General features: G+C 34.8%; 5 protein-coding genes across 5 annotated transcripts; all 5 read right to left on the reverse strand.

The window, feature by feature from the left end:
* Window positions 1-27: 27 nt before the first annotated feature.
* LOC108852912 (uncharacterized) lies at window positions 28-1,253 on the reverse strand. The gene is made up of 3 exons (XM_018626386.1): window positions 1,123-1,253; window positions 821-909; window positions 28-439 (listed from the first exon to the last, which is right to left on the reverse strand). The coding sequence occupies exons 1-3, from the start codon at window positions 1,144-1,146 to the stop codon at window positions 289-291; spliced, it is 264 nt and encodes an 87-aa protein (XP_018481888.1). The 5' UTR covers window positions 1,147-1,253; the 3' UTR covers window positions 28-288.
* Window positions 1,254-2,856: 1,603 nt separating this feature from the next.
* Window positions 2,857-5,259, reverse strand: LOC108855666 (COBRA-like protein 2). Its single transcript, XM_018629537.2, has 6 exons — window positions 4,902-5,259; window positions 4,503-4,582; window positions 3,921-4,377; window positions 3,700-3,844; window positions 3,352-3,626; window positions 2,857-3,258 (listed from the first exon to the last, which is right to left on the reverse strand). The coding sequence occupies exons 1-6, from the start codon at window positions 4,972-4,974 to the stop codon at window positions 2,975-2,977; spliced, it is 1,314 nt and encodes a 437-aa protein (XP_018485039.1). The 5' UTR covers window positions 4,975-5,259; the 3' UTR covers window positions 2,857-2,974.
* A 2,171-nt stretch (window positions 5,260-7,430) lies between these two features.
* On the reverse strand, window positions 7,431-8,084 carry LOC108855667 (protein RALF-like 27). Its single transcript, XM_018629538.2, has one exon. The coding sequence runs from the start codon at window positions 7,948-7,950 to the stop codon at window positions 7,603-7,605; it is 348 nt and encodes a 115-aa protein (XP_018485040.1). The 5' UTR covers window positions 7,951-8,084; the 3' UTR covers window positions 7,431-7,602.
* Window positions 8,085-9,567: 1,483 nt separating this feature from the next.
* Window positions 9,568-11,465, reverse strand: LOC108852035 (putative methylesterase 11, chloroplastic). The gene is made up of 4 exons (XM_057010081.1): window positions 10,935-11,465; window positions 10,552-10,788; window positions 10,322-10,465; window positions 9,568-10,237 (listed from the first exon to the last, which is right to left on the reverse strand). Exons 1-4 carry the CDS (start codon window positions 11,301-11,303, stop codon window positions 9,827-9,829), a joined length of 1,161 nt encoding a protein of 386 aa, XP_056866061.1. The 5' UTR covers window positions 11,304-11,465; the 3' UTR covers window positions 9,568-9,826.
* Window positions 11,466-14,868: 3,403 nt separating this feature from the next.
* On the reverse strand, window positions 14,869-16,713 carry LOC108853754 (phenolic glucoside malonyltransferase 2). Its single transcript, XM_018627188.2, has one exon. The coding sequence runs from the start codon at window positions 16,355-16,357 to the stop codon at window positions 14,981-14,983; it is 1,377 nt and encodes a 458-aa protein (XP_018482690.1). The 5' UTR covers window positions 16,358-16,713; the 3' UTR covers window positions 14,869-14,980.
* Window positions 16,714-17,710: the final 997 nt, after the last annotated feature.

Raw genomic sequence — 17,710 nt, forward strand, 5'->3', positions numbered from 1 at the left:
TAGGCAATTTAGTAAAAAAATTAAAAAATATTAATATAGATTTATGGGCTTATATTTACGTAATTTTCTTTAAATATTTTGGCTCTGCCATTACGGGTCCTGCTCACCGGACAATATATGGTTTTAAGAACTAGGATGGTAATGCGACATGTCTCAACCTTTTATTGTATATATATTAAACAAGCGATGATCTGAAACTAGCTATTACAATACACATTAAGCATTTCCAAACTAGATTCAATTTGTATAATCAGTATTTAAGTAACTTTTATGATAAGGTGAAACGGTTTAATTGTCCTCCTGAGAGAAGAAACGATTGAGAGAAGGCATAACTTGAGGCGGACGGGTCCTCAAATACTTGCGAAGATTGTGTTGTGCATATTTTTCTCCTTCATCTTCATTTTCCAGAATTCCCATTTTTCTATTCTCTTTACTTATCCTATAGTTTTTATATAAACAAAGAAAATCATTAGCATAGTATATAATTTAAAGAGTATACTATTTTATAAAATACTAAACGAATCAAGTATTAAAAAATATTAACCCGCATTATTTATGCTTTAACTGTATAAACCCACATTAGTGGAGTTCTAAAGTAAAGAAAGACAAACTAATAACGTATATTACATGACTAAGACCGGTCTAGTCACGTTGGTTGTCCGAATCAGTTTAGAATTTTCAAAATCATATTTTCTACTCGTCTGATCATTACACTAGAGAAAATATTCATTATATTATATACACTGTGTGCATGTCCTTAAGTTTTATTCCTTTCAAACAGTGGAAAAAAACTATTAGAATAGACTAGATGGAGACCAACCTGCAGTCAGGGTTTAATAATGCATTCCTTGTGAGTTGAAACACAACCATAGATGTAACAAATCCCATTGCTCCAAGAAGAGGGTACACCTAATTATTTTTGTTTAGTTAAGGTTAATTTAGACCAAATAATGTACTTTTTATTTACCTGATAATCCTCAAATTAAATTTTCAAAAACATCCAAAAGTATATTTGTTTAATTATATAATTTTTTTTGATACTGATATGATAGACATGAATCTTTTCAAATTTCGGAAACAAACACTTAAAATCATGTCTACAATATTACTAGGTTTTCTTACCTCAGGTCTCACCCAGCGCCCCATTTCAGTTGGTCCTTTTTCTCTCTTTTTGAGGACAGTGATCAAAAGCGAACTTGTACCCTACTATCAACTTTTTGTATATTTTCTTTTTTTTTGTTTGATTATGTTGTGTGAGAAATGGGAGAATCAATACGTATATATAGCGGGGTGACATAGTAATACAGAAGTCCATTCTCTTAAAATTGAAATTTAAAACCCACGGACTGTATTCCTGTGGGCTGACTGTATTGAAAAAGTTCAACTTGAAATACTTATAATTAGTTTGAAGTATTTACCATTTAAGATACTTTTCGTAAAATAAAACTATGTTTTATATTTCTTCTTAGGTTGAGCTGCTTAATACAGTAAGAAATCTAATAAAAACAATAACATGTATATAGCAACATAAATCATATGGTAAATAATGTATTTATTTTTTTTTGAACTTAAAAAGGGTTAAACCCGGGTCACTATTAGAACCAGACCTAATCCCCGGGAGAGTCGCAAGCCCGCGGATGGACTCCTTCTCATGGGCATTCAAATGGATCCTAAAGCATGGACACATATCCGCGTTAGGTGAATAAAACAATGTGACTTAGTTTCGCATAGCAGGAGGATCGAACCTGAAACATGTTAGCGTTCCAGGCCCGTCCACTGCCACTTGACCACAAGGCCCGTTCAAATGTATTTATTTTGTTGATAAATACAATAACTAGTGAAATTATGAAACATTTCTGGTGATGGAGCCTTATTTCTAATTAGACATTGTAAAGGTCTTAAAGCTACTTGCCCCAAATAAATAGAAAATCTTGAACCTACGTTTATCAAGTAACTTGGTTAAAGAAACATATTTTATCTAAATCTATGGGCAGTTTTCTTTATTTTTCTTTCTATCTTTCTTGACTTTTCATCTTTTGAAAAAAAAAAATTGACGAGGTCAAGTAATTTAAAACTTGATTATAGTGTCAAAATCTGCATAAACAAAAGAATAAATCTCAAACAGCACTTAAATATATTAATAATATATTTTGAATTGTGAAAACAAATCAAATGAATCATGTGAAACAAATACAAATAAATTCTAGCACATAATTTAAAATATATATTTATTGATGAAAATATATAATTAACGATTAAACGGTGTCAGGAGAATATCTAAATTGTAAAAGATAAAAATGGTTTAAAACATAGTTTTAGATAAATATATCCAGAATAATATACACATTATTATTATTATTATTATTATTATTATTATTATTATTATTATTATTATTATTATTATTTAGATTCAAATTAGAACTATTTTGTTTTTATAGAGCACCGATTTAATGTAGCGTGAACAAAATAATAATATAAAACGTCAATAAATATAACAATTAAGTATTTTATTTATACTTCTAATATTTTCTAGTTTCTAATTATTCAAACAGGTAGAGAGATACATATCGAGACCCGTTGGAATGTGTTGAACTGTTTCAAACGTATAATGATTGTAACAGGTACCAATATGAAATGAAAATCTGGGTGGAATATTGGTAGAGTGGGAAAGTCATATTCATTGTTATTATGGCCTTGGAATATAAATCTTAGTTTGAGCTTCTCAAGTTTGAGATATTAACCATTGATAACACTGTATTAAATTTGAAGCAAATTGGTTTTCCATTACGTGTGGAAATGCGAAAAGTAATAATAATACCACATCCTGATGCATATGAACCTTATTTTGGATGCATATGAACTTATGCCATGAATAGAGTGCCGCATGCCATTTTTATATATTAGCCAATGAGGATCCAGTCTGATCCCAAAAGTATGAATCGGGTCAAAAGCACAATTTTTCAACGTGATCACTTTACATAAGAATCAAAACAGAGAAGAAATTAATGATAAGTATGATGAGTGACGAAGTTGCAAGGTTTGAAGCAGCGTTAGGAAGCCATGGATACGAGTCTGGAGGTGGCATAACGCAGTTATCTCCGTTGAAGTAAATGCGTCTTGGAAACGCCCATCCTTTCTCGAACGTGAACGATGACGGGTCCTTTCGGAAGAGAAGTTCTGACTGTACGTTGCCTACTGGACCGGCTTGGCTCAAAAAATCGTTATAGAACTTGATCCCCCACAACATGGCCGTGTCATCTGCAATGTATAATTAATAACACATTAATTTCATTACCTACAAAAAGCCTCAATGTCACAATCTAATATAGGAATGAGCAACTATGGACTTACTTATGCCAGCGTAAGGACTAAGAGGTTTGTAGTTAAAGCTGAAAAGCTGAGTGATATTGTCGAAGTTGGGATGCTGAACAACCAAATTCCACTGCGAGTAATTCATATTGTAGTTGAAGTTTGTGATTGTGACCTTCACACGCCAGTACTCTTTGTAGTTAGTTTTCACATGCCAATGAACTCTGATGGGACACATATGCTGCGTACATTGCAAGAGTGGCTGGAGGTTGTTCTTCCCTGAGACAGCTGATACCACCGAAGCTATTTTCGGGTTGCTACAAGAAAAAAATGATTCAGATCAGATTAAATAAAATTAAACAAAAACTAAGATAGAGAATATGAACTTACTCGACACATGTACCGTTTTGACATCCACACGAACATGTTGGGCATGGTACGATAGTCTTATTGTAGAAAGCCGAGAGTGAAACACAACAAGTGGGAGTTTTCTGAGCTAGAAACTGTGAATACGTGCACGTCATGTTCCATGTCACTAATTAAGAAAATGTGAAATTAGAAAGAAACCAAGAAAAAAAGAAACATTAAAACATTAAAAGACTAAAACTTACACATAGCCTGAGTCTTTCTTCGTTTATCATCAGAAATAAAGTTTGTAGGCGGAACGACTTTAGCAGGCCCGCAAGTGTAACCAGGCCCTGGTGCCTTCAAAGTAACGTTCCTAGGCGCTCTAACGGTCGTATTAGTGGTACCAGATTGGCCAACACTGATCTGAAACGAAGAAACAGCGGTTGATGGGTCTTGTGCCCAGGAGCTAATCACACCGCCTCGACAACAGTTTGATATCTGCTGGTTGTAGGGAGTTCCCGGTAACAAGTCAACGACGGTGGGGGTTTTCTTGCAGCAATGAGGAATGTTACCTTTGAACTTAGAACAATCTCCTTGCTCCGTGGCTTGCGCACCAACCATACTCCATATCACTTCTTTCTTGTACCAACTCCATCCTAATTGCCAACCCGGGGCCTGGATGTGACGGTATTGTTGGAAATTGAAGATTGATACACGAGCCTGACGATTAAAAAAAAATGTTATGAGTTGGTTGGTATGGTAACCATAAACTCCATTGAAACAAGAATATGATTATATAACAAGCGGTATTTGATTTGAGGGGGGAAGTTATAAATGTTTCATACCACATAGCCATCACCAGTCCAGCTCAAGATATCCCATTTTATGGTGATGTTTCCAGTTGGATCAAGTGCATCATAAGCTTCTGTGTATAAAAAGATACAAAATAGGTGAGGTCATAAACAAGAACAGAGCCAAATCTATAAAGAAACAAAAAAATGATTTTTCTTATTAATTGGTTAAGTGAACAGAACAGATCAAAGCTTATGCATGCAACAAGTTGACCAACATCATCATCGCATGGAGATGGAGGTTCTAAACGTCAGATTCCTATATCTGTTTCTTTACATTTCAATTGTCTAAATTTGATTTTAAGGGTTTTATTCGAATCAAACACTAATTGTCACAGAACGCAAAGGAGCCTAAAGGTCATAAGAAAAAAAAAACAGAGCACTGAGCCAAACCTGTTGTGGTGAAGCTGGTCCAAGAAAAGAGAAACAGAAACAAAACCGAGATTATGGGGAAGCGAATGCCCATTTCTCTGATCTTTGACAAACAGTTTTTTGATCTCCCGCCGGCGGAAACTTCTCGAAGATGAGAGAGAATGACAGAGGATAGAGCTTTTTAGTTTAACTTACTTAAAACCAAAAGTTTCTAATTTTAATTGGTCTTTTACTTGCTTAAGTTTTCTATACATTTATAGATATACAATAATATAAATTGGAAACACCCAGTGGCGGACGTACGTCACGACCAACGTACGTTACGACCAACCGGGTCAGGTGCCCCTGCTAAATTTTGATTTACTTTAAGCATTTGTGTTAGAACTAGCTCAATCTCTATAACAGTGCCCCCCTACTAACTCAAACATTATTTTGGTGCTCCCAACTAATACCTGTCCTAGATCCACCCCTGGAAAAACCTATAAACCTTGACAGAGAAAAGGAAGAGATAATTATAATTAATAAAGCATCACAACTTCACAAGAAATGTACTACGATTTTAATATTCTGAAGAACATCACAGTTATCTTGGAAATAAAATATATTTTACAGTGAGTCTTTGAAGTTTCGCAAATTATACAATCCAGAAATATGTATGTTTTTGGTAATATGGTTGTTAATTACAGGAACATCTTTCGATTATAATTCTGATTAACGGTGTAAAAATAAAGAAATATTAAACACTAGAACCACCGTCACTGCCTTCGTCAACCTTATTCAACTATTATGCTGTGTGCTTTATGTATCTCTAAATTAGTGTTTTCTTACTCTTTCACTTCTTTGAAATCTAAATTTCTTTGGTCACAAATGTGAACCATTTGTATCAAACTTTTGAATTTTAAATAGAAAGCTCTTTTTCAAAAAAAAAATAAAGAAATATTAAAATATTATCATGTGTGAAAGTGTTGGTTTAAGAACATCCATTGGCATGAAAAACAAATAAACGAGTGGTCGAAATTTCAAGAACTAGAGTATAAACTGTATAATGAAGTTTTAATGTCAACTTATACATTTATAAACAAAGCCTAAATTTTCAAGGGACCAAATAATTCGAATAATATAAAGCGGAAACAAAGACATAACTTACAAGAAAATATTTCATTCTTTTATTTTCAACCAAACAAATATTTAAATACATTTATTCAACTGGTAAAACACGTAAGAGGCTTTTCAGCTACAGCTACTAATTTATTTGCAAAGTACAGTTGTTTCCAGATAATGACGGCATGTATTAAAATTCCTTGGGTCCATCCGAATCTAGAAGGACCCAAATTTCTCTAGCTTTTTATTCGTTTGTCACGGAGGTATGCGTCACCGCCTCTCGTTATAGAACAGCCCAGTCAACAAGCCGCGTAATTTTTGTCGGTTTATGTTTTTTTCTATTATCCTCTGTTGGATACTGAGAAATGAATATGTTTTAACGAAAATTGTTCAACTCAATCTAATATGGGCTTTCTATACATGAATCAGGCCAAGCCCAGCTCATGTATCTTCTGTTTTGGACCCGATAGTTTTTGCTCAAGTTCCAAGGACCCCCAAGCCTGTGCGTTGGAGCGTACACGGATTTGCAATCAGACTACAACTGAGCTCTCTATTGACGATAAAGACAGTATCTATGATTTTGAGAAAATTTATGAGGTAAGAATTTTGCAAATTTTGTTTCCTTTGGTTCTGTGACTGTTCCTTGTAGCAAGTAATGCTCTTTGGACAACTGGATTTATTCCTGACTGGGGTCAGGCTAATGCAATTATCTCATTGTAGAATGATGAGGATCAAATTAAAGCTTTAAGTTAGGACAAAGGGAAAGATGGAGGATACTTTTATGTTGATGAGAACTTTGTAGAAAATGTTAGAGACAAGGAAGTCAAGCTGCAGATCAAACATTGGTTTAACGTTTCAGGAACGTGAGCAAAATCAAATGCAAAACTTGAAAGAGAGTCAGTTATTGCAAGTGTGGAAATGTGTACACAGCTTCAAGACTATCCGTAAATGAAATCTTATCAGATAATATATTTGTCTATACAAACACAAAGATGGCGAAGCTTGAAGGAAATTTTTTTTCTTAATAATCAGAAAGAAATTTTTTTTTGGTTAATCTAAATTTTGGTGGTCAAAGAAAGAAAACAATTGCAGAATTCATTATTTTTTGCATTAATGTTGATGTGAGTTTGAAGAAACATAAAAACAACAAAATATGTAAACTAACATGTTATATTATAAATATTAAACAGTAACAATTAATATCATATTTTAATGCTACTTGCCTATTTTACTTCAAAAAGATAACAAATTGACTTTTTCGAATTGCTTAAATTATAAAATTTAAGAAGAAATGTATTAAAAATCTATCAAATTCAATAAAAGCAAATATTGTGAATAAAGTAAAATAGTTATATTTTAAACGAATTGTTTTAGTATAGTAACAAATATAATCTCTATAAAAAGAAATAGTAAAATTTGTAGTAAAAATAGTCAAAATTATAATTAAAATAAACTAAAAATTTCATCAATGTATTATATAAGCAATGTTTTTTGCATTAAATTCGATCAACATTTATTCCAACCGACAGACGTTCTTATTGTTACATTAGATTCTTTAAAAGATAAACAAAAGAAGGGATCTCAAACACACACATAATCAAGAGAGAAAATAAACGAAATATTAGCCAGTGGCACGTTTGCATCTTTCGTAGGAAGTGCAAGGTGCGTTTTTCTGATTAGCTATTCCGATGCAATTAGCAATGATCTTACAGTTCGAAGCTGGCCTCTGCTTCTGTAGAACTCGGTAGCTTACTTTATTCCTCTGTTGCTGTAGAACCCGCCGCACCAAAGCCTCAACTCCATCCTCCTCAATCTCCGCCGTTATGCATTCTCTAACAGTGTCTCCGGGAGCACATCCGCCGTATCTCAACCCACTTGTGGCGTTCCCTGCAGCTGCAGTTGTCGAAGCCGCTGCAAGAAGAAACATAAGAGAGACGGCTAAGAAGAAAAAGAAAAGTGATTTAGCCATGTCTAAAAAGAAATAAACTAGGAGATGTCAGATGTGGAATGAGTAGAAGAAGAAGATAGATGGACAATACCATCTCATCTCATCTTATCTTTATTCACACTTCGATTTACTTTATTATTTTTTATTTCTAAATTCCAATGAATTATTTGGCATGTTCACTTTTGTATTTATTTCTGTCGGCAAGTCACTCTTGCTGGTCTAATAACTGCGGTTGGTCACTGATTTTAATTAGGTACATATACTATTCAATATAGCAGCAAATGATTGTATTTTAACGTTAATCTTTCTGGTACACCGTACACACCATAGCATTACTATTATACACTCGTAGCCTCGTACCTTTCAGGAATCTGGTTCTCGTTTTCTCGTAACCGATCCATACCCAAAAAGATAGCCACACCCTAAATAGCATCAAAGTTTCATCGGACATCAATTTCCTGTTTCAAAAACTTTATCATATGTCAACCTCCGGTTTAGGTAGCACCGAAGCTTTGGCCTTTTTTAATCGAGACGATGCATGTTGTTGGTTTGGATACAATTACATCAACATCTAGATCCAAATTTTGTAATAGGTAAAATATTTAAATATTTGAGATACAAAAAATGTAGAATTTAGATGTTACATTTTTATTTCAAAATCTAAAAGATTTGATTTGAATATCTTCAATATAGCTATATAAATCAATTCATTTAGTTATTGTAATTTTATATAATAATTTAATCAAAAATTGTGTTTTCCACCAAAATTAAAATATCTTATTTTCCCGTCAAAATAAAAGAAAATATGATTTTCCAACAAAATCATAAATTATGGTTTTTCACCAAAACTTTTATCACATTTTCTTGCCAAAACATAAAATACGCTTTTTGCATGTAAATCACATTTTTTTTGTTAAAACCGGAAAACTAAATTTTCTTGTCAACAATATAAAATTACGTTTTTATTAAAACCAGAAAATAGTATTTTTTTCGCAAAAACCGAAAATCATGTTTTTATTCGAAAAATGGAAAATCATAATTTTCATCAAAACCAGAAAATTACGTCTTCTTGTCAAAGGCAGAAATCAAGTTGTTCCGTAAAAATTTGAAAATCACAATTTTTCGTCAAAACCAGAAATTATATTTTCGTAAAACGTAAAATCGCATTTTCCCATCAAAACTGTAAAATTATATATTTTCTTTAAAAATTATAAATTGGAATTCGTGTCAAAACCGTAAACTCGTGTTTTTCTTATCAAAATATTAAGTGTTTTCTTTTAAACAACTGTATAATTATGTTTTCATCAAAACCGAAAATCATACTTTTTTCCTAAAATCACTAATTGTATATTCTGTTAAAATCGAAAAAAAAAAATTTCATCAAAACCTACAAAGTTAATTTTTAGATATATTTATTTGATTATTATAATCAGTTCATTATTAAAATAGAAAACCATGTCTTTTGGTTTTTTAATTACTAGTATTTAAATGCTATTAGAAAATAAAAAACTAATAACTTTACTTCTAAATATTCTATCTGAATACAAATACTAACCGAAACAAATAATATTTAGATGCAATATCTAAATATTGCATTTAGATCGATGTTATATGACCTTTGTTGATATCAGAACCAGAAAAACGAACATGACCTTTGTTGATATCATCCAAAATGGGTCATCACAATTCGCAAACACATTTTCTATAAGCATTTTTATTTCTCGTAAAAACAAAACAAGAAGAAGAAAAACACATAGATAACCTCAAAAAACAAGGAAAAAAAAAACACAAAAAAAAAACAAGAACAAAAAAATACAAAGGAAGAGAGATTAATGAGCCCCTTTAAAACACCAGTTAGTGAATATAGTGATGAAGACACCTGTAAGAAAAAGAGGGTTTAAGTAGGTCTAATCCTGGCGATCTCAAGCAGAAGTTTATGCAAAGCTTGTGGCTTGGAGAAGAAAGGAGCATGGTCAGCGCCTTTTAACCTGTAAACTTTTTCAGGTGGACTACTATTGATCATGTTTTCTTGGAGAGTCACTGGTATGGCATTGTCTTCTAGCGTCTCTATGTAGTACCGTCTCACCGATCCGTAGTTACCATCTGAGAGAGAGAGTTTCTCAAGGACCGGCGCAAATGGGATTGACCTCATTGATACAGAAGCCAATGCAATATCCTTTGAAGGGCTTTGATTGAACAAAAGGTCTCTGATGAGAGATTTATCTAAGTCAATGGCCGTTGGAGGGTGTTCACTACCACTTTTGTAGATGAAAATCTGAGCTTTTCTTATTAAATCGTTCTGACCTGCCTGATAAATGTGTCATAGTTGTCATTAATCTATATAACACGAAACAAGCTTGAAACACAAGGAAAGATCAGCGAGATAGCAAACCTGCAAAGAGAACATATCGAGTGTACTTTGTCCATTAGTCAACATAGCTGCAGCGAGGAAAACAGCTTTTGAAATCTTGGAAGGAAACAGTTCCATAGCATAAGACATACATGCTCCACCAAAATCATGACCGACCAAGATCACCTGAAAATATTTTACATAATAATAACATTTTCTAGTATTTTTCCTAGACCAGAATCAAAGGAAACGGAGTAGAACAGAGACGGAACCTTTTCTCCTATGGGAAGCTTTTCAATAAGATCAGTAAGTGGCTTCACGTATTGTGACAAACTTGCAATGCCATTTATATCAAAAGAGTTGATACCGCAACCAGCTAAGTCTATGGCAGTGACTTTGAAACCATCTTCTTCCAGGAGCGCAATGGTTTTGTACCAACACCATGCACCGAAACCTCCTCCATGGATGAGCACAAAATGGTTTGTTTCCAACTCATCTAGCTTTACACCCTGACTTGCAAAATATTGAAGATTTTTGCAGAATAAGGTTTCATCATTAAATGTAAAATAATGCTACACATTTGAGTTCTGTTCCTAAGAATGTCACTGTTCAAAAATAGCATTTGAGCTAATACACAATTTCAAAGTCAAAGAACCTGGTTACGGAAATGATGAGGCTGTAAGAGAGGATCCGTGGAGGATCTTGACCTAGAGCTGGAGCTCCGAGGCAACTGACTCTTCTTCGAGCCAGAAACGGGATGACGTTGCGAGGCTGACCGTTCGAACGGCAGTGATCTGCCGTTTTTATCCTGTCTGGACAAAATGGCAGCAGCGGCAAGAGCTTGCTCCTGAGTCACGGCATCATCGAACTTGTTGTCTCTCCTAGAGGAGGACGACCTGAACCGGTTCAAGCGGTTGGTGTTAGGACCAGAACCCGACCCGGATAAGGATGGTTGTCGTTTCTTGATGGGTCGTCTCTTCTTCACGGGCTTCGGTGGAGCGAACAGAGAACATAGGTTTCCCATGAAGAGAATGAAAAAGGCTCAGAGCTTGTGAGAGAGAGAGGGAGGGAGTAAGAAAGGTATGGGCTTTATGGAGTTTGAGAGAGAGAATGTGACGTGAGGTTCAGGAGAAAGTGGTGGAGAGAAAGTGGAATGGAGAAGCTGGCAACTTTCTAATGGCTTCTCAACGTCTCTACTGTAAACGGTAACCGTGAGGCCAGAGAGGGACCAGTGCTAAAGGGGAAAGTTTCTAAATCTTTATAAATTCACTTTCATAGTTTTTCATTTAAAAAAAAATTAGGGGGTGTATTCAACTAAGGATTTGAAGTGATTTGTATTAAAATCACAAATCCACTGTTATTCAAACGTGGATTTTAAAAAATACTTTAAAATCCAGTGTTATTGAACTTGACATTTTATAAAACACTCTGAAATCCACTACAAAATTTAAGTTAGAGATTTTAGATTGTTTTAAATGTTTCTAGAGTATTTGAAAGGAGTTTTTTAGTTATAAAAATAAAAATACAAATCCCACTATTTTAGATGAGATTCTAGAGTTTTAACAAAAATCACACTAAATTCTCTAATTCTCCTGCAATCATCTAAAAACTCATTAAAAATCAAATCACTTCAAATTTCAGATTCAATACACCCCCTTAGTATACGTTCAAATTTATTATTTTCATTATTGGGAAATTTGTAATTGATTAACACCTTTGGGTTAAGCTGCACCAATTGAAAGACGCAAATTACCTTTCTGTTAATAGAGTTGTTATCTTACTATGGACACATCACTTTGTTAATAGAGTGGCTATTTTCTGTAAAACTAATAAAAGAAAAATATTATACTGCAGTGTAACTTTCTCGTGGCTATCCACTTACAAAACAAAGCACTCCTTCACATTGAGCTTTCATTAAGATATAGAAAAGGACTAATAAATCACACTTTTACTCAAAATGTGATCATCACAATATCAAAATTTTGTTTGGACCACCACTACATAACATATTAAAGTATTTTGAAGTTATGAGAATCAGATCCCCAGTAAAATACATGCCAAAAGATATGTAGATGCTAAGCTATCATCATAACATTGCATGTGAATTCGCTCGTGGTGCAATATGTACGCAATCATATATATGATAAGTAGAAGTGTTATCAAAATTTAGTAAAAATATTGACCATTGCCACTTTTGTCTCTCCTTTCGCTGGAGAAATAACTTCAGTGTAATTGACATCTCGATATATTTGTGATATATGAAAAAAAAATTTCTTAAAATTTTTTCTTTTAAAAAAAAGAAATATTTAAATAATTGGATATCTAAATCTTTCACTTAACATTTCGGTTATACATACAGAAAAAATTTAGAGTTAAGTTACCAAAGATAGATGATATATCGAAAAGTGATTTGTGATATCGTGCAATTGAGATCAAAATATATGAAAGATCATGTGGTGATTGTAAAGTTAGTAAAACAAGACAAATGAACCTCCAAAAAATTAATATGCTGCCTGTCGCACAGAGTGGAACTCACGAGCCTAGTGAGTGGAAAAGGGTCATTAGTTGTGGACGATTGAGGAGTTACAAGTGGTATCAGAAATGGTTAGTCATCTCTTTTTTGACCCGAGAGGCATCTTCAGAACCGTCGTGGTGCGAAACAAGAACGTTACATTCTATAAGTGGAGATAAATTGTAACATCCTAATTTTTGGTATATAATGAAATATTTAATAGAATTAATCTGGCTATCTATATCATCAACATTTTGATGCACTTATATTTTCAGTTGTATATCTATTTAAAACTTTAGAGTTAAACGTATTTGGATTAAAGTAATGAAATGATGGATGATCCATCGAGAGTGATTTATGATACTATGTGAATAAGACCAAAACCCGAAAAAGATCATGTGGTAATTACAGAATCACTAGATAAAATTTCTGATTCTTAAAAAAATTAACGCATCATCCATCGCACGGACCGAGAAAAGACGTAGGAGGCCCATTAGACAGTTGTGATGTTACATTAACTTTTCGGTCATCTACCACGACCATTTTCAGTTGTCCCAATGAGGAGTACTATACTCAAAATGATCAGACGTATAGCCAAACTGTGTTGAACAGACCATATATAAGCAAACATGATCATTTTCTAACACATTTGATTATCTACTTTTGATTTGTTAGTTTAGGTAAAGATCTAAATCTATGTAAAGAATATCAATTGGTCACTGTACTACTAGTTGTAGATGCTTCACCTCGTGCACAGCATCGCAGACAAGTGTAAGTAGAGAGACATGCGATGGGTAGAATCGGCACATGCTCTCTTTGTTTGATATCCTGTCACAGATCCCTTTAACTTTGCTCTTTCATTAGATCCAGCAAGTACGTACTAGCTTTACTCAATTACCAGTATGTATTTTACCAGGAAGAACACGAGTTGTTAATCATAAGTGAATACATCTAACATATGTGGATTGTCCTAGGATGAATATAACAATGAAGTTGAACCCAATAATGATGCTGGGGAGTTTCAAACTCTTCCACCTCCATATGGTCAATTGTATTAAGGTAAAGTTTGAAATTCCAATATTTGATTTATCAAAACTATTATTAGTCAAACTTCTAGAATAAACAAAATGTGGTTAAAAGCATGGTCTGAGACAAATTGCCTTAAGATAGCAAACCATATTGTGGCTTATAAATTTGATATGCATACGGTGATAGAATCCACGATTAAGAAAGTCTTTTTTTTTTGAATGAATTTTAAATTTATTCATCCGAAAAAAGCTTTTTTATAATGAATGCATCTATAGTTTGAAAATAAAGTGCTTACACAGAACTATTTGGAACAATGAATGCATTAATCGTTGACACGATTAAGAAAGTCAAAATGGTTGATAGTGGAGCCAGTGCTTTAGAATTTCGTCATGAGGATATGGTCTTGTCACATAAGGAACGACAAATACCGACCCCTAGGTGTTTTATTTTTCCTTTTTTGTTTCTCTTAGGGATCGTCAGTTATGGTTCATGCCTTAATTTGCAGAACTTTATTCATCCAGTGTTTAAACTTTACAAACAAGTATTGAAGATACTAGAGTTCCTCCTGATACTAGAGGGGTTAGCGTCTCTGGAACAATATTTATGCTTGAGAATCCCACTCGTTTTGTGATAAGCTGTTTTGTAGTAGTAGTTTGATGAAAATTCTTAGATGATACAGTAAGCTTGGTTGTTAATCTGTCTTCAAGCTATAGGGGAACTAAAAGAAAAGAACAGTGAGTGCAATGACAAGCAAAAGATCCGGTATCTGATTAGTGAAGGATTAGAGAGGATTAAGCAACTTGATGAGATGTTGACATGCAAGGCCATTAAAATCTGCTTTGTCCTTGTAAATTGTAATATATTTGTCCTGAATCCTGATAGCATGTGAGATCAACAATTTGTCTGATTATAACAAAAGTGATGTACAACTACAAGGAACCAAAATTCTTCTTAAACACGTTTGTTTTATGCTTGGACAGTTTTGATATCTGAATGTACACATAAGTCTAGGTGATGATGATGAATCCTAAATTGTAACAAAAAGGTAAATTAAAATTTTGAATACCGCGTACAAATATTCAGTTTCTTCCATAAGGAATAAACATTACTGTTTTTATTCAGATACTTTTCTTTAACGAAAAAAACTTAATATCTTGGGATTAATTTTGTAAACCGTTGTTGAAAATGGAAAGGACGATGTCCATTTCAGTCTTTTTCAAACACATTCCAATCTCCACGCCACCTGATTGGTCACGCCTCTCTGCCATCCCGATCGCTTCCGCCTGGTCAATAGAAACAATATCAACCTTAGCGGGTCTTCCCCACCCGAAATCTGACTCGTAAACTTTTAACCGGGCCGACCCGGCTACAGTCCCGAACTGCGTGCTCCCTTTCTCGAAACTGAACGCTTCCGCGTACGCCTCCGCGGCCGTTTCGATCTTCCGCGAACTAAGTCCCTTCACCAAACCGCTTAGGATCTCAACCGCCGCAACGAACCTCGACATCTCCGCCGCCTCGTGGTCGTAACTACCCGCCGGAAACACGCAGTTCCCGAAATACGTCGCCGGAAGCGGCGGATCCACCCGATGCCTGAAATCTCCGACGGCGAGGAGGCTCACCGATCTCTCCTCGCTTCCTCCCCGCGCCTTCACGAGGCAGGTCCACGCGTACGCGTAGGCGACGACGAAAGTCGACAGGTGGAGGAGATGGCTCGGCGTCGGCGACGACTCGCTCTGGACTCGCTCCTTGAGTTTCTCGATGTCTTCCTCGGAGAGCACCGCCGTCGCGAGTACGACGTCGTCTCCGAGTTTTTTTGGCGGGAACGGAGTTAGGCTTCTGGTGGTGTTGGTTGCGTCACCTTTGAGGGATCTCAGCATCTCGATCATCTTTTCGTCGACTCCGATCACGCCGTTGATCAGCGACCGATCGTAAGAGGGAGTTAGATTCTCCGGTAGAGAAGATGAGATTCCGTTGCTCTCGAGTTGTTTGCAGATGTGAGCCCAAGCTTTGATGAAAGTGCTTGACGTTTTTCCGTCTAAAACGGCATGGTGTGTTACGACCCCGATGGAGAATCCCTGGTTCGGGAACAACGTGATTTGAAGGGAGAGAACTGTGGCTGAGTCATCGGAGACCGGTAACTCGGGGAGTAAGTTGTATAACTCGGAAACCGGACGTTGTCCATAACCGGATAGGAGAGAAAAATCAGCTCCCGTCTCGGCTATTGTTACTGAAACGGCGTCGTTTTGAGAGACGACGATGCTGGGCTTGGGCTCGTTTTGGGCCCATGTTATGCGGCCGGCGAGAGGGAGATAGTTGCGGAGGACGAGGGACAAGGAGAGCTTGAGTTTAGGGAGGATGAAGGAGTTGAAATGCTCATGCGTCGACTCGGTGTGTCTGTAGAAGAAGACTCGCTTCACTGGGCTGAACAGTAGCCACGGCAGATCGAAGAACGTCAAGGGAATCTTGAGCGAGTGGGGGACCGAGTCTGAGGCGGTGGCAGGGGTGACTCGGGCAACCTCGATGATGTGTGTAGTCATTGGTGACGACGAGTATGTAGGATGTTTCAATAATAAACCAATACTAGTAACTATATATAACAGAACTGCAGAACAGTCTGAGATCTATTCTACTTTAACGACCAAAACAACTTCTTTCTGGGAGGAGGATGACTCGGGGAATCTCATCTATAAGTAGCGTCATTGGTGACGCTGGTCGGATCGCAAATATTTAGAAGTTCCATTGAGAAAATAGTAAAACACCAGTGACTCTAGAATCTTTTGATCTATGTACATATACGACCAAATTACCCATATGTCACGTGTTATGAAATAACTGACATCTCAAAGGTTCACATGGTGGTATTCAACTCACATGGTGGTGTTCAAAGGTTCTAAAAAAACATTTTAAATATTTAATTTTAAAATTAGTTAATCAATTATAAAAAGACTGTAAAACTTAATTAGTTGAATAGTTTTTAATAAAGTTAAAATCAATTCTAAAATCTCAAAACTTCATGTAAATTGAAATAAAATAGTCTTTATAAAACATTATATATATTGAAATAGAGAGGGTAATATTTAAGTGATTATTATTTTTTTAATTTTCTTTTTGAAAAATAAACCACAAGAATGATGATACATCTAGAACATGTGTTAGTGCATGTTTTTGGCAGAGAACACTTCTTGATTCTCTCTTAATCTATAACTGATTATATTTATTTTTGTTAAGAAAGCATGTACGAGCACACCATTGTTGATATTTTCTCATAACCAATGTGTCACAAATTCTCATTGTTGATGTTCTCATAACCAATGTGTAATATTACATGTTGTACTTTCGGGTTTGAGAGAGTTCCAAATTTTTAGTATTAAAAAAGATAGTGTAGACTTCTCAGTAGGAGATTTTTTTAGAAACCCACTAGAATCTTATTTAATAGGGGTGGACACTTTATCCAATACCCGAAGTGGCACCCGAACCCGACCCAAAAACCCGAATCGAAATCCAAACCGAAGTAGCAAAATACCCGAACGGATATTGAATTATGAGAGATCGGATATCCGAACCCGAATGGATAAAACCCGAACCCGAATGGATATCCGAAGATAACCGAACTTATGTACCATTAACCATATATTTATAGTTTACTTCTATAATTTTATTCAAAATATTTATATTAATTATACACATGGTTCAAAGTTAGATAATATACATATAATTGCAATAAAAGTGATTTTTTAATCACTTAAAATACTTAAAATGCATGTCTAAATTTTTGTTTCATGCATTAACAAAAACTACAGTTAAAATTTTAAAACAATAATCAAATTAGTATCTTTTATTTTTAAGATTTTATCTTCAAATCATTCAATGTATTAAAAATAAAATATCAG

Source organism: Raphanus sativus, chromosome 4 (assembly GCF_000801105.2).
Source record: "Raphanus sativus cultivar WK10039 chromosome 4, ASM80110v3, whole genome shotgun sequence".
Classification (NCBI taxonomy): Eukaryota; Viridiplantae; Streptophyta; class Magnoliopsida; order Brassicales; family Brassicaceae; genus Raphanus; species Raphanus sativus.

Coding starts and splice junctions, on each gene's coding strand:
- LOC108852912 (XM_018626386.1), bottom strand. CDS start 1,146: ATGGGGCGCTGGGTGAGACCTGAG. Junction 910..1,122: donor GGCGCTGGGTGAGACCTGAG/GTAAGAAAACCT, acceptor AAAAATAATTAG/GTGTACCCTCTTCTTGGAGC. Junction 440..820: donor TTATTAAACCCTGACTGCAG/GTTGGTCTCCAT, acceptor TAAAAACTATAG/GATAAGTAAAGAGAATAGAA.
- LOC108855666 (XM_018629537.2), bottom strand. CDS start 4,974: ATGGGCATTCGCTTCCCCATAATCTCGGTTTTGTTTCTGTTTCTCTTT. Junction 4,378..4,502: donor GGACTGGTGATGGCTATGTG/GTATGAAACATT, acceptor TTTAATCGTCAG/GCTCGTGTATCAATCTTCAA. Junction 3,259..3,351: donor TAGTCCTTACGCTGGCATAA/GTAAGTCCATAG, acceptor TATACATTGCAG/ATGACACGGCCATGTTGTGG.
- LOC108855667 (XM_018629538.2), bottom strand. CDS start 7,950: ATGGCTAAATCACTTTTCTTTTTCTTCTTAGCCGTCTCTCTTATGTTT.
- LOC108852035 (XM_057010081.1), bottom strand. CDS start 11,303: ATGGGAAACCTATGTTCTCTGTTCGCTCCACCGAAGCCCGTGAAGAAG. Junction 10,789..10,934: donor CTCATCATTTCCGTAACCAG/GTTCTTTGACTT, acceptor TTTGCAAGTCAG/GGTGTAAAGCTAGATGAGTT. Junction 10,238..10,321: donor TCGATATGTTCTCTTTGCAG/GTTTGCTATCTC, acceptor CACATTTATCAG/GCAGGTCAGAACGATTTAAT.
- LOC108853754 (XM_018627188.2), bottom strand. CDS start 16,357: ATGACTACACACATCATCGAGGTTGCCCGAGTCACCCCTGCCACCGCC.